At 40.4% G+C, this 15696-nt stretch overlaps 1 protein-coding gene across 8 annotated transcripts in view; it reads left to right on the top strand.

Annotated features, from left to right (window-relative positions):
* The window catches only part of RBFOX1 (RNA binding fox-1 homolog 1), a 442476-nt gene that overhangs the window by 306892 nt on the left and 119888 nt on the right, over positions 1-15696 (top strand). For all 8 annotated transcript variants that reach the window (XR_011462653.1, XM_070362796.1, XM_070362797.1 and 5 more), the window contains exons 4-6: positions 562-615; positions 8904-8996; positions 10732-10792. Coding sequence is in view for 7 of the 8 variants with exons in the window: in XM_070362796.1 (XP_070218897.1) it covers positions 562-615; positions 8904-8996; positions 10732-10792 (208 nt within the window). In the remaining variant the exon portion in view is untranslated. The remainder of the gene's footprint in view (positions 1-561; positions 616-8903; positions 8997-10731; positions 10793-15696) is intronic.

The raw sequence follows: 15696 nt of genomic DNA, 5'->3' as shown, positions 1-15696 counted from the left end.
AGACAGCTACAGTGGTTTCTTGCTTGTAAAGGGTGTCTGTGTAATGGATATTCCTTTTAGCTTTACTTCTCTTATATGGCCTGGCTACTCCTGGCTTTTATGAAGCCAAGGTCCAAAATCCTAAACGTCTGATTTTAGTTGGATATTTTAAGTTATCAAAATCCCACTTCACTAAGGATGCTTCATCCAGTGGCTAGTGACACAGCCTAGAAGGACCGTTGTATATATTAGCTGTTTTTAATGTTTGCTGCTCAGTGCCTTGGAAAGCAATCAATCATACATCAAGAAAGAAAACTAGAATTAACCTCTTGCTTACATACTTGGTACTGGGTCCCTAATTTACGATATCTCATATGATGGGTTATGCCACAATATGGAAATAATACATGCAGTTGTATTTTCTCTTGGTTCAAGTGCATCATTTAATGATAGGAAAACATCAAATGAATAGCCTTGATATTAAAAGAGAGAAAAATTCTGACTTGGGGAACAATTACCCATGCATAATCTGATTGCCTCTGTTTCTCTTCTTGCTTATAAACTATTTCTATTTTTTTGCAGCAATTTGGTAAAATCTTAGATGTTGAAATTATTTTTAATGAGCGAGGCTCAAAGGTAAGCAAGTTAATTCACTTTAGAATTGTTTAGCTTTATTTTGAAATGCTTGTTATAAATACGGGGAAACAACTGCACTGTTTTAATCAGCACGTTGTGAAAATACACTTCGGTGGGAATTCCTTTAGGGACCATCCCCCCCACCCCACCCCCATTTCCAAAATGGTGGGGAATACACTGGATTCAATTTAAAATGTATAAGGGGGTATTTGAAAATTGCTGTTTTATAGATGTCTATATATCAAGTTTCCAGAGGAAAACTACCCATGCTTAAAAAAATAATGTTGTTGCTACATTTTTGTTTTTCAGTGATAATTATGTTCTTTATATTAAAAAGTGAGTTCATAGTCTCATGAGCAGGTAAATATGTGATTATTCTGTATTAATAAAGTGCAGTTATTTTCCTGGGTTGTAGGGGAGAAAATCTCATATACACCAACCTTTTGAATGAAATTTAATCCATTAGTCTGTGTACCCAACCCCATTTTGCAATTTGCCATTGCTCTGAGTTAGCTTTTCCTAGGAAACCAATTTTTAAGTAGATTTTTCTTACAAGTAACAGTGTTAGTAAAAATCAGAGGTTAGGGATTTCCTTGGTGGTCCAGTGGTTAAGACTTCACCTTCCAAGGCAGGGGGTGTGGGGTTCGATCCCTGATCAGGGAACTAAGATCCCACCATGCCTCATGGCCAAGAAAAAACAAAGCATAAAACAGAAGCAATATTGTAGCAAATTCAATAAAGACTTTAAGAGTGGTCCACATTAAAAAAAAAAAAAAATTTTTTTTTTTTTTTTTAAATCAGAGGCTATATGGGTGAACTCCAGCATCGTCAAAATACAAACATATTAATAGAAAGAAAAAAAAAAGCCACCAAACTCTTCTAAAGTATCTTCTGTGTCAGTGATCATCTAAGACCAGCGCTCACACCACCAGCAACATCTGCAAATTTAGCAGAAATGCAGAGTCTCAGGGTCCAACCCAGACCTATTGAATCAGATCCTCTGATATTGGGGCCCAGCAGTCTGTGTTGTAACAAGCCTCCCAGGCTATGGTTAAAGTTACACATCCTGTGTCTCCTTATTCTCAACACACACCCAGGCTTCATTTGAATGCAGACTACGCCTTTGCCCGCTGGGATTTCATGGTGGCTCAAGTGTCCTCTTTTTATTTGCACTCACGGAAAATGCAGAAGCCATCAGATTCTCTCTGGACCAAAGTGGTGCGCTGGGCAGAGCAGCAGATGCTGTGAGGAAGGTGAAGAGAAGTGAAAGTCACTCAGTTGTGTCCGACTCTTTGCGACCCCATGGACCATACAGTCCATGGAATTCTCCAGGCCTGAATGCTGGAGTGGTTAGCCTTTCCCTTCCCCAGGGAGTCTTCCCAACCCAGGGATTGAACCCATGTCTCCCCCACTGCAGGCTCATTTACCGGCTGAGCCACAGGGGTGCTGCCAAAGACTTGGATATTGACATCAGAGCCTAGGAAGTGACCACATCCAGTAACTCCGCCTGGCTTCTGGTCCCCCAGGAACGTTCAGCTTCCTTCTCACTTCCCCAGACTGTGAAAGTAAAAATGGAGAGAAATTCATTCCCAAACACAGAGAGATCGCAGGTTTAGCCCCAGAGCTTTCCTTACAGAGACTGTTTGGGACAAGCCAGTATCCAGAAGTGTTGCTTAGAGGAACACGTTTTGGGACTTCCCAGGCGGTCCAGTGGTTACGACTCTGCACTTCCACTGCAGGGGCTGCGGGTTTCATTCCTGGTCAGGACACTAAGGTTTCATACGTCATGTGGTATAATAAAGAAGAATGGGTTTTACCTAAGGGAGGGGGGGTGCAAAAGCCAGTCTTCTGGGTATAGGAACTACCACCTCCCCACAAAACAATCATTTATGATTCCTTGGGCAGCCTGCATAGGTTTTGTATTCACTAACTTAATGGTAACTGAATTGTATTAACTGAATAGGAGAATGCTGATTGAATTGAGGAAAGAAAATGCCAGTATTCTCTTTGCCACAGCCAAAATGGTGTTGTGATATGCTGGATGAGTAGAAAAAAAGAAAAAAAAATCAATTCATTAGACTCTGAAGTTCTGCTACTTTAAGGGCCTTGTCTTTCTGCTGTAATTTCAGATATTTACAGTAATCCTTATAATATGTCAGTAGTTTGACCTCCAGGCTGGGGGAAAATAAGTTAACTCTTTTTCTGCTGTGGTATGAAAAACCATTACAGGGACTTTTTCTACATGTACAGAGCTACGTACATTAAGAGAAAAATGTGCCCGATCGTTTTCACTTATGACAGGTGTATTCTGGGTGAAATTGTAGAAGAGGACGTGGAAAGTTGGCCAACTTTCTTTTAATCCTGAGTCCAAAGTGCTACTGCCTTTAAAGTTTTCTTTTCTAAATTCATATTTCACATATATTTTGTTTTGTGACTTGCCAGTTGGAGGAAACTGTTTAATTTTTTTTCCCAGAGTTGTTTGAGGACATTAGCAGAATATCATTTGTTATTCTGAAAGTACAATGGTGATGCTATTTTTAAGATTTCTTCCGTCATTCCTGTGATGAGCCTGTCTCTGGGGCTTTAGGAATAAGACCATTTAAGTTTGCCACATCCAGAGACTGATTTTGTGAAGCTGCTTTTTTTTTTTTTCATGAAGGAACCTTAAAAATAGCCTCTCTCAGTGAGTTTGCGGAAAGAACCAGTCTTGCAGGTGTCGGAGCTGACTGGTACCACTGGAGTGTCCTGGAGACACTGCAATTGGGAACTGCTGAATGAAGGTAGCAGCCCACACAGGAATATCTTTCATAATTGAAAGGGGAAGTGTTAAGTCGCTCAATCATCTCGAGCTCTTTGTGACCCCCCTGGACTGTAGCCTGCCAGATTTATCTGTCTGTGGAATTCTCCAGGCAAGAATACTGGAGTGGGTTGCCATGCCCTTGTCCGGGACTTGATGTTATCCTCAATGGGAAAAGTCTTATGCCTCCACCGTCGGAATGACCTCATTTTCATCATTTGATGGTGGAGAAGCAGCCAGGAAATGGGAGAGCCCTTACGAGCTAGGAGCTCACCTTCGGGCCATCGTCTTTGGGGACCTTCCCCGGGACAGTCACTCAATGTAAACTGAGGATGGCTGTGTGGTCTGGGGGTGGTTGGTGTGTGTGTGTGTTTGTGTTTGTGTGCATGCATGCATGTACACCTGTCCATACACAGGCAATATCTATATTATCCTGAGAATATATAATGTACAAGTTCATGTGTATATGGATAACAAGTAAGCAAGGAAATCACATTTTAAAAGGATCTGGCCAGACTTTGAAAATGCAATGAGCTGGCATTTCGGGGGGTGAGAGATCCTACCATTCAAGTTTCCTTTTAAGAGTAAAACATTGTGTTTACCTCTGAAACATTTTATCTGGGGGGATAGACAGAGATGGCTGTGTCTTCATAGACCTGGGAAATGTGCAGTCTGCTCTTTGATTCAGTGGTATCTATAGTACTGGCTTGGGCTTCCCTGGTGGCCCAGTGGTAAAGAATCCTCCTGCCAATGCAAGAGTCGAGGGTTTGATCCCTGGGTCAGAAAGATCGCCTGGAGAAGGGAATGGCAACCCATTCCCAGTATCCTTGCCTGGGAAACCCCAAGGACAGAGGAGCCTGGCGGGCTACAGTCCATGGGGTTGCAGAAGCATCAGACAGGACTTGGCGACTAAGACAAGAAACAGTCTTGGTTTCACTCTGGTACCAGGTTAGTGAATCGGATGTGAGACAGACAGAAGTGCTTCCTGTCCTCAGACTTCCCTAAGTATCTGAGAGACAGATCCTTAAGACAAACAAGTGTGATACAGTTTGCTATGTTCCCTGGTGAATGAGAGGCTGCTGAGACTCCAAGCAGGCAGACCCATCTTGTTGAAAGCCGAGAGGGCTTCTGGGAAGAAGGGGCATTTCAGCTTGGAGAGAAAGATAAGTAAGACATGCCCCAGGGGAGGGAAGGAAGAAAGATGGTTTTCCAGGGAGAAGGGGCTATGTGGAGAAAGGTGATTGGGAACAAGTGTGCTGTAAAGCCCTTAGTCCCACAGGAAATTGAGTCTTCAGACCCTTAATCAACAGCTCCTCCTCTTCTAGGTGATAGGAGCTCTCCGTACCAGAAACTGAAGGAATCGAGTTTTCATGTAAGATGAAAAGTCAGCACAGCATCCATCCTGGGTGCTTCAAAGCTTTGATTTGCACTCTAAATGTTGTATGTGTGTTACTACAAAAATATAGCCCACAAGACTAAAAGAGAAAAATAACTGGGATACAGGAAGGCCAGAATGTATGTTTCACAAAAAGATGGAAAAATAAATAAGTCATGGCTGATCCACGTTAGGGTTGCCATTGTCTGCCTAGGGGTCACGCCTTCCCATCACAGGGCACAAACATCACAGATGTCTTCTGCAGGACTATGCCTTTTCTCAGCCACCTCCCCACCACCACCACCTGAGACAAACCTTGGGAAGTAGCATCTGTCTTCCAACTGGCTCCTCCCTGCCCACTGTAGCCTCCCTGAATCCTTGATCTTTATATGGGCTCCTTACAGCGTACTCAGATCCTGTGTTCTCCAAGCCAAATCCAAAAGGTGCTTCTTTTTGAACTGAGATTAAAAAAAAATATTCAGGGTACTTATCAGAATATTCTAAGTATTGCATTTTGCCAAAGACAGAATACTGACCATGAAGTGAAAGTGTTAGTCTCTCAGTCATGTCTGATTCTGCAATCCCATGGACTGTAGCCTCTGTCCATGGAATTCTCCAAGCAAGAATACTGGAGTGGGTAGTCATTCCCTTCTCCAGGGGACCTTCCCAACCCAGGGATTGAACCTAGGTCTTCCACATTGCAGGCAGATTCTTTACCATCTGAGTCACCAAGGAAGCCCACTGACCAAGAAGCAGGGCAAAAGATACAAGCTTCGTTGCCACCTACTTTCAAAGTTGCCAGCACCTATGCCTGCTGGAGTGGGTGCCTGAAAATGGCCAGGTGGCAGCCTGCCTGGCCACGGTGTGGCTCCCCAGATAAGCACCTGGCTATCTTCTGATCCAGGGATGTCACATCCCTTCTTGGCTGGGTGGAGGTAGGATGGTCCCATGGGACAGGTAGGAACTGCCCTTTGGCATTTGGGTGACTGTTTCTACAGCAAGGTCTTCATGAACCCAGCTTTGCCAAATTTCAGCTAGGCTTCTCAGCAGGCTGAAATGAGATGTATTGAACCACTCAGAAAAAAAAAAAGTGTTTAGCAGAAAAGAATAAGAATAAGAATAAAAAGAATCAATGTATTATTTTTACTTGAAAGCAAAGTGAAAATGGAGTAGAATTCCTCTTTAGTTTATGAACTTGGGATTCAGAAGAGATTTCTGTTTCTGCTTTCATCTCTCCCTCATACACAGGATGCAGATTTTAGGCCAGTGTGTTTGCCTAGGATTTAGATTGGAATCATTCTGACTCCATTTGCGGGGATTGTGTTATTCAAGTGGGTTGAGTGTTCGGTTCTTCCCAGCACTGCGGTGACAAAGACTGTTAGGACCCATTAGCAGCAATGATGCCACCAAGTCCTCCATTGGTATGTCACATTGGACTGTGAATTTCCTTTCTTAGGCAACTGAGAGAATTGTCCCAGATAGAGTCACAGTCCTCGTTTCCCTAATTATTATTAAATGTATGACATGGCTCAGGATGCTAGAGCCTTGGTCTTAGAGGTCAGGAGGAGAATATTTCTGTGTCATTTTGGCTGATTCCTACATTTAAGATCTGAATCACCAAGTCAAATAGATATTCACCACAAAAACCCACTCCACTCCCTAAACTGCTCTATAGAAACTGGCAATGTAATTCTGTATAGTCAAAGCTATGGTTTTTCCAGTAGTTGTGTACAGATGTGAGAGTTGGACCATAAAGAAGGCTGAGCACCAAAGAATTGATACTTTCCAACCGTGGTACTAGAGAAGATTCTTGAGAATCCCTTGGACTGCAAGGAGATCAATCCAGTCAATCCTAAGGGAAATTAACCCTGAAGCTGAAGGCCCAATAGTCTGGCCACTTGATGCAAAGAGCCAACTCATTGGAAAAGACCCTGATGCTGGGAAAGGTTGAAGGCCAAAGGAGAAGGGGGCGCCAGAGGATGAGATGTTTAGATAGCATTACCAGTTCAATGGACATGAATTTGATTGAACTCTGGGAGATGGTGACAGATAGGGGAGCCTGGCATGGTGCAGCCCGTGGAGTTGCAAAGAGTCAGACACTGCTTAGTGACAGAAGAAGCCATGGAAACCCAATTGCTGGGCCACATAGGTAACTTTTTCGGCAAACAGATTTCTGGGCTCCGCTCTGGGATTCTGATCCAAGAAACATGTGTCAGGGCTTAGAAATCTGAATGTTTCATACGCCCCCCTGTTCTTTCTGATGTATAACTGAATCTGAGACCCAGTGGCCAAATCAGAGGCATCAAATGGTACCAACCCTCCAGATTTTATTTTTTGCCCATTGAAGTGCTATTATTTCAAAATGAGTCAGCATGTATGTTTGTGTACCAAATGTGGCTAATCCCATCAGTGATGAGCAGGACTAAGTAGGGTCTTCCTAAGCTTATAATCTTAGATTAGTCAGATAATTCAGATCTGTCCTTATCACAGATCCTTACTACGGGAAATAGGTAATTCAATCTAATCCCCCAAGTAAAGAATTTTTTTTTCCCTCTATCAGATCGCCATCTCTAATCCAACTTGACTACATCCATAGCTGTTATCCTCTATGGAGGAGCCCATCATAATATTGGAAAGTTCTCCCTTGTTGGAACCCTGGGTAACAGCTCTCTGAAACTGAAACAGCTCTCCAAAACCCTGAATTTCGGAGATTTCTTTCATGACCTAGTGAGGAATTGAGAGTTAACAAGTTGGTTATGAGCAGCTGAGATTTGTAATTGTTTGTTTTATTAATAAGACTGACTGTCCTACCGTTCCAGCTAAGTTTAACACCAACATTTTCCTTTATGTAAAGATTACCTAACACAAAGAGCAATCTTGGCACATTGCATTATTTTACCCTGTTTATACTGTGAAGACCAGAAAGAGCTGGGCAGATTTACACTGGAATGGTTTCAAACGGTTGGTGTATATTTCGGAACAAGATGTACAAATATTTTTAGGGGTTTTAAAAATAATGTCATAATTTCTGTACTCTTCTTAGGAACAGTGTCAGTGAAGAAAAAGGATGGATTTTGACAATGTGATGTGTAGGGGGGTTGTTGTTTTTTTTTGTTTTTTTTTTTTGAGGCTGAAATATTAAAGCAAAATATACCAGTGGTGCAGAAAAGAGTGCATTTGTTACTGATCAGTAAAAGAAGTACCTAGAGTGTTACTGTAAATACTATTCTATTAAAGGAGGTTTTGAATTTTTTACCTGTTGATTTGATAAATGGGTATCAGGATAATGTCTTAGAACTTTACCATATGTTTACACATTTCTGTTTGGGATTAGTAAAGCAGTCCAGAAAGCTGACAGTTTCCGAAGTACCTATGTCATTTGAAGGGTGAGGGAGGGGATATAAAAATGTTACTTGACCTGTTTGCATTAGCAATCAATGGGTGTTTATTTCTATTCATTTCATGGGATTATTTTGTTGATTTAGAGCCAAGAGTTTCAGATTTATTAAAAAAAAAAAGGTCTTTCCCTTTTTTTTTTTTTTAGGCTTCTAATTTTTATTTTTTGAGACATAAAGGCTGTAGACTTGACAAATTTGAATAACCCTAAAACTGCATGGAGAAGAGATGGTCTTAAAACCACACGGCATGACTCTGTAGGCGATGTTAGAAGACTCTGGCGTTCATTGTTGAATTCTGTGCACACGTTTTCTTTTCTTTCCTTCTTAATTTGCATGTCAAGAAAGTGATTCCCTTTTTTTTTTCTCCCTCGTTATTTCATTTTCTTCTCTGTGAAGACACTGTACATTTATTTTGATCTCATTTTCTTTCCGTTAGATTTCTTTTCTTCTGTAGTGACATTTAGAAAGGTATTTTGGGTATCATTCTTTGAATTCTTCAGGGGTGACAGCTAACGGGGTGACAGAAAACAAAAATCTTGTTCACATTTGTCGCTTACTTATTGCACATTTTAGTACTCTTATAATTTCTCTAATTTGCATGTTACAGAACGGAAGCCAGGACAAGAAATAGAAATTAAAGCGAGAGAACGTTCCGCAGTGGTCGTTGACTGAAAATAATAATCTGCATGTTGTTTTCCCTTCTCCCTCCTGCATGTAGGGATTTGGTTTCGTAACTTTCGAAAATAGTGCCGATGCGGACAGGGCGAGGGAGAAATTACACGGCACCGTGGTAGAGGGCCGTAAAATCGAGGTGCATGTCCAAAATATTTTCCTTTTCATCTTTTTGATAAGTGTCTGCCTCACGCTCATTTGTTGTTTCAGATGCATCATTGTGTCTTGTATGTGACCCTATTCCCTTCTCATTGTTTATATATATATTTATATATAAAAAGGAAAACTGGCCTTACTTTTTTTTTTAATTTTCCTTTATTATGTTACTCTTATTACTGCTGAAAGGTGGATGGCAAAAGTGAGACAAAAGAAAGGTTAATCTGAAAGTTTTTTTTTTTAATTCTTATTTTATTTTTCATGTCTTATAACCAATGGGTGCAGTAGATTCCAAGCAGTGGAGAGAGTGTTGCAAAACAAATTATAGAGCAGTTTTCTGTTTTTGTTTTCCTTTTCTTTTCCTTTCTTTTTCTTTCCACTGCAGGGCTGATGAGGGATCCACAGTGGTGTGCAAATTAAACCAAATTGTGAAATGAATAGCATTTAAGAGAACAGTTGTTGGGGGAAAAAAAAAATGAGAGGTCTTTGTCATGAAACCTTTCATTTTTTTTTCCTTTTTAAGAAGCCAGTTTCAATCTTTGTATTCTTTTGCTAACAACGTGAACCAAACAGGATTTCCTGTTCAATATCTGGTCCTTCTTCATGAAAAAAAAAAAAAGAAAACGCTGAAATTCCTATACTCAGAATCTACTCTTTCTACCACTGGCTCTCCCTCAAAATGACCATAGGGTCGTATTTGTTAAAGCTTAAAAAAAAAAAATACCAGTTAAAAATGCTTTAGTCTTTGGAGTAAGATGTTGCATATTTTGCCTTTCATTTCCCCCCACCCTCGACGATAATCCTTAGGCCCCTCACCAAACTCTCAGTAACCATGGTAACTGTATACAAACCCATGCTGGCGATGGTGGTGAATGGTAAGTGGTGAAATCCATCTGCCGTTTCACGTATTTAGTGCTGATATATCTCTATACATATATATACCACGTGAATTTTTTTGACTTGTTGTATTAAGTTTTCTTGATGCTCTATTTTTTTGGATATTGGTACGCCTGTAACTGAGTGTACGTTCTAAGCTAGCCTGGGAGGCACTGACTGGATTGAGATATGACCAGTGCACATCTTACTCAGATTGTTAACTCCATATTGTGTTAAACAATGCACCCTCTCTTTTATCCTTTTGTTAGCTGTGACTTTAAAGCTTGAATGATTTTGTTAATTCTTGCGATGTAAAAGGCTCTTGTTCCAAGTGTTGAATGCTAGATGTTGCTTCCCCGATGGTTCTTCCCCCTTAAAGTGTTGCATACGGCTAAAACTTGTTTGTCCTTTTTTTGACATTTATGTTCCCTTGTACCTTGTCTCTCCCCTCTTCTCCTCCACTGCATGTTCCTTCATATGAACCTTATTTTATGTTTAAAAAAATATTTATTGTTTCTGTGTTACCATGGAGTACACGCATGCTTTTCAATCTTCAATTATGCAGTTCCTTTTAATTTGCTTTTACTGTCTCCTTATTAAACTTTTAAATGATATGACATTGCTTTATTGAAATGATTTGTTAAGTTAAAACGGTTATGAAGTAAATGTAATTATAAAAATGTATGATTTTGTTATGCACCTACTGCCTTTTATAAATTAAAATGCATTTTAGTTTTTGTTTTTTGTTTTTTAATAAGTAATCACAGTCATAATGCATGCAACTAATTGAACTGTGGACTGGCCTTGGAATATGTGCTGATTTGAGTTTTCTATGTACATAGGTAAATAATGCCACAGCACGTGTAATGACAAATAAAAAGACTGTCAACCCTTATACAAATGGTAAGTAGAGTTTGGCCTCTTACAAGAAAATGTCTCCACCTCAGAATCTATTAAGGAATTTAACTGGGGAATCTGTGTCAACAAGCCATATTTGCACAGCATGGCTCCTGTGTCTTTGCTGCTGACCTGCTACAGTGGACCACTTGAATCAGTAAGATAAATTTCATGACAAAGGCAAATTTAGTTTTCAAGTGAAGAGTGAATGTTCTTCTTTCATTCTCTCTGGAATAACTCCCATGTGGGTGAGATGCATATGAATTATTTGAGAATTACATGGGTGGTTTAATTTATTGTAATTAGAATGAGTTGATGGAGGATGGACATTTTGTTTGTTTCTCCCTTAAGCATCACCTGCTCGCTGATCACTAATCATTCCCAGAAGTGGGACTGCAGCATTTGGTTCTGGCTTTGAATCTTCTCTGGAGCTATTAGACTTCTGAAGTCCCTTGGAGGGTCCCTCATGATGACTTGCACACTGAGAACAGAATGTATGAGTGTGTTACACACTTCTCTCTGGGTTACCAAGTGGCATCTGGGGCAAGGGAGGATGTTCATTGTGTATTGCAGACCCCTTCAGGACAATGCATCTCTGCCCTTGCTCAAGAGGAAAACATCTCAAAACACTTCATAATAAGGACTTACAAAATATGAAAAATTATTAAAATATTCACACATTTTGATGTTTTAATCCTCAGAAGAAATGTCTCTTAAGATATATGGTGGGAGGGTGGGGCGGGAGAAGATGTCATATGCTAATCACATGCTTAATTGTACCAAAGTTAGAAAGAATGTAATGTAGTAAGTTAAAGTTAGAGTTTCGTGGGATACAATGCTCATTAAAATGAGTAGGATGAAGACTACAAAGGGGCTCATAATGAATGAAAAGTTTTAAAATAAAAGAAATTGTATGTAAATAGCATGATTTGAATGAAGGTAGGCATTACCCCCAAAATGTTTATGGTTGAGTTGCATTGTGAGAATGGAAGGTGTTTTTCCTCTGTTTTATGGATTTTAAAAAAATAGCAATTTCATTACAATCTTAAGGAAAAATTTATGGAATTTTTATTTTAAACATTTTAATTACACATGAAACATGAAAAAAACAGACATTTAGAAAAGAGAGGGAGGGAGGGAGGGAGGAAGGGAGGAAGACAAGGCTAAAATGCATTTTGAATGACACCACTGCCATGTTGATTTCCCACCTATCCCCTCGGAAGGTGCCACTATTACACATTATTATCTATATTTTATTTTACACTTTCTTGTGTACATGTGTAATAAGTATATATTTATAATACAGTGGCGTGTGTATGATTTTTATATGAATGGTGTCATGGTATACACATCATTTCTGATTGACTTTTACAAATCAATATGGAGTTCTTTCAGTGTAAATACATACAGACTACATTCGTTCTTTCTAGTGGTTGCATAACATCCCATACAAAGGGTTTATTCCCACCTTACATACTGATTGACATTTTTTTTTCTGTTGTAAACAATACTACTATCATTTGGTAGTTTTGTTTTTGTTTTTCTTCTTTCTTAATTAATTTGTTTGTTCTGATATTTTAAAGGTGCACCGTTAAACAAAAATATCCCCTCAATGTGATAGAACTCTAAGGTGCAAGACTAGAAGAGTTACTTGTTCTGCTAACCCATTTTTTCAGCTTTCAACAACCCAAGACAAATCCTGAAATGGTATAGAAAAATTCTGCAACAGGCTTTGCATGCCCAGTGCTGAAATGAAGCAAACCTCTGATTTAATGCGTCATGGAGTCTTTCTACTTGGGTGAAAATTATAACTCTGCAACTTGCCAGAGTTAGTACATGCTGGCACCAATCTGACTGTGGGGCATTTTCTCTAATTATGAAGTAGCAATTGTGTGTGTGTGTGTTTGCACCGCACATGCCTAGGCATAGGTGTTCATGTATACTGCTGATGTGAGAAAATAAGGCAAAGGAAGCCAAATATTCCTTAAGCCATATGTAGGCATATTTATTTTAAAGAGAGGGTTACTGATCAATGTCATACCCAGTGGCTGAAAACTGGACCTGTGGTCCTTGGAGACACAGTTCAAGCCACAATGAATAGTCAACATTTCTGGAATACTGACTGTATGGCATTATGTTAAACATTTTAAATGCAGTGGGTCCACAAAGTGTCTTATAAAGAAGACATAGTTATTCCTGTGGTAAAGATGTAAAATCTGAGGCTAGTGGAGATGAGGTAATTAGTGACGTCTTTTCCTTTTATTATGACATAACAAAATCCTATGGCCATGCCAGGTGTTACGAGTGCATCACTTTCACCTGTCACTTTGCAGAACTGCACTCAGGCAACCGGCTACAAGAACAAAAAGATTATTCAACGTGCAGCCCCAAACTCCTGCCACCTTGGCAAGTGCTTGTTTGCTCAGTCATGCCCTACTCTTTGCGCCCTCATGAACTGTAGCCCCCCCAGGCTCCTCTGTCCAGGGAATTCTCCAAGCAAGAATACTGGAGTAGGTTGCCATTTCCTACTCCAGGAGATCTTCGCAACCCAGAGATCAAACCCGCATCTCCTTTGTCTCCTGCATTGGCAGGTGGATTCTTTCCCACTGTGCCACCTGGGAAGCCCATGTGTTGGCATAAGTATCTCTTATCCCATTACAGAGGACTCTGCATTCTTAGTTTCTGGAAATAAATCGCGTGGGTCTCTCACCTGTATACCTGAAAGGGGACACTCAAGGGGTTATCCTGTTACATAGACTGTGTATGTTACCTAAATGAGGAAGGATAGTCACAGTAGAATTGACTTTAAAAAAAAGAAAATTCTAACTGTATAGAGACAGTTGGTTTCTGTAGAGGAGATCATGAAGAATTTTACTATTCAAGTAAAGGATTCTCAAAACTTTATCAATCCTTAATTCATGAGTGCCATCACTACAAATAAAATTTCCCATAAAATGCAATACAACATTCTGGAAAGATAGGGGCCCTCTTAAGATCCTTGGACTTCCCTGGTGGCTCAGACAGTAAAAGCATCTGCCTACAATGCGAGAGACCCAGGTTCAATCCTTGGGTTGGGAAGATCCCCTGGAGAAGGAAATGGCAGCCCACTCCAGTATTCTTGCCTGGAAAATCCCATGGACAGAGGAGCCTGGCAGGCTGCAGTCCATGGGGTCACAAAGAGTCGGACATCATTGAGCGACTTCATTTTCACTTTTCATTTTCACTTAGATCCTTAACAAGCATGACTGTGTTAATAGAAAATTTTATCACCACACAAAAAAGAAAGAAACAAGACAGTGGTAGCTGTGTGAGATGATGGATATGTTGATTAGCTTGGTTATGGAAAGAATTTTACAATGTGTATGTATAGCAAATCCACAAATGGTACACTTTCAATATAGACACCAGTTATACCTCAATAAAGTTGGAGGGAAAAATAGAAAAGTGAGGATCAATGAAGTCACGCAGCAATGAGAAAATTAAGTGATTTGGGGGATTCATTTGTGAGCTACCTCATTCATCCTCACAAACCATCAAACTTAGGCTTCAGCAAAATTATGGATTTACTCAAGTCATCGACTTTTGAGGTCATCCCCAAATGGAAAAGAATCTAACTATCAGTGCCATCATCACATTTCATGCGTTCCTTTTGGATATCAGTCAATCATCCAACAAAGTGTTAAGCAGCTGCAGAATTTCCAGTGATGAGTAAGACAGGATCCGAAACATGATAGACACGTTACTAGGACTCTCTGCTCTAGAGGAGCACAGTTTATAATACTATGGAGGAGGTAGATTAATAATACTGTGGAGGTCCTTTCCCAGGACCTTTGAGCTTGCCTCTAAAAGACTGTGGAATGACATAGAAGGGTCTGGAAAACCCTCCCGATCTGAAAGCTCCATCAAGAGGGAGTTGAGTGGGCTACTTCCATATTGCTGGGTTTTCCTAAGGACATCAAGCCTCAGAGAAGAGTTAGGGTTTACTGTACTGTGCTCATTGGCGATCAAATATTTGCTCTGTAAAATAAGTGGAGAACCATAATCCCAGGAATTTCTTCAGTGTTGGAGAGGCGTGAGTGTTGGATGTAGCTCTTCTATTTTCTCAGCGTTCACAAGAAGGGTGAAAACTGAACAAAAAGATCCAAAACTGTATAGAGGTGGATTTTATATCACCTCTGTTTTTTAGGGATGGTTGACCTGCAGGGGGGCTGTTGAAACGTTCTGCATAAGAGCTTTCTCAAGTGGGACCTGTAGATATAATGGGACCTACTATATAGGATGTTTGAGGTTATTACGGGACATGAAGCTTCCTTGGTGGCTCAGCGGTAAAGAATCCACCTGTCTCCATAGGAGACGGAAAGAGATTCGGGTTCAATCCTTGGGGTAGGGAAGATCCCCTGAAGGAGGAAATGGCAACCCACTCCAGTGTTCTTGCCTGGAAAATTCGATGGACAGAGGAGACGGGCAGGGTACAGTCCATGGGGTCACAAAGAGTCAGACATAACTGAGTGATGGAGTGCGCACAAACTCTCACAAGCGCACGTGCGTGCACACACACACACACACACAGGAGATGAAATACTCAACAGTGGCAGGCACAAAGTGCCCTAAAAATGTAATGACATGATAATATCAATAATAAATAGCCATCTTGTTCCATTTCTTGCTATGATAGTAAGCAGATAGATATACTAGTTTAAGGATAAAATATTCGGATGCCAACAGAGGCTGGCCAGGTAAAATAAACAGAGAAGGTCTGAGAAACTTGCAGCCTTTTTGACTCTCTTTTGTTTTCATACTGAGCAAAGCAAAATAGTTTTCTGGAAGGAAAAAACCGGAGAAGGCAATGGCAACCCACTCCAGTGTTCTTGCCTAGAGAATCCCAAGGGCGGCGGAGCCTGGTGGGCTGC

This window comes from Bos mutus, chromosome 25, assembly GCF_027580195.1.
Source record: "Bos mutus isolate GX-2022 chromosome 25, NWIPB_WYAK_1.1, whole genome shotgun sequence".
In the NCBI taxonomy this organism is placed as follows: Eukaryota; Metazoa; Chordata; class Mammalia; order Artiodactyla; family Bovidae; genus Bos; species Bos mutus.
The sequence above is the reverse complement of the archived record's forward strand: the minus strand, read 5'-3'. Positions and strand labels throughout refer to the sequence as shown.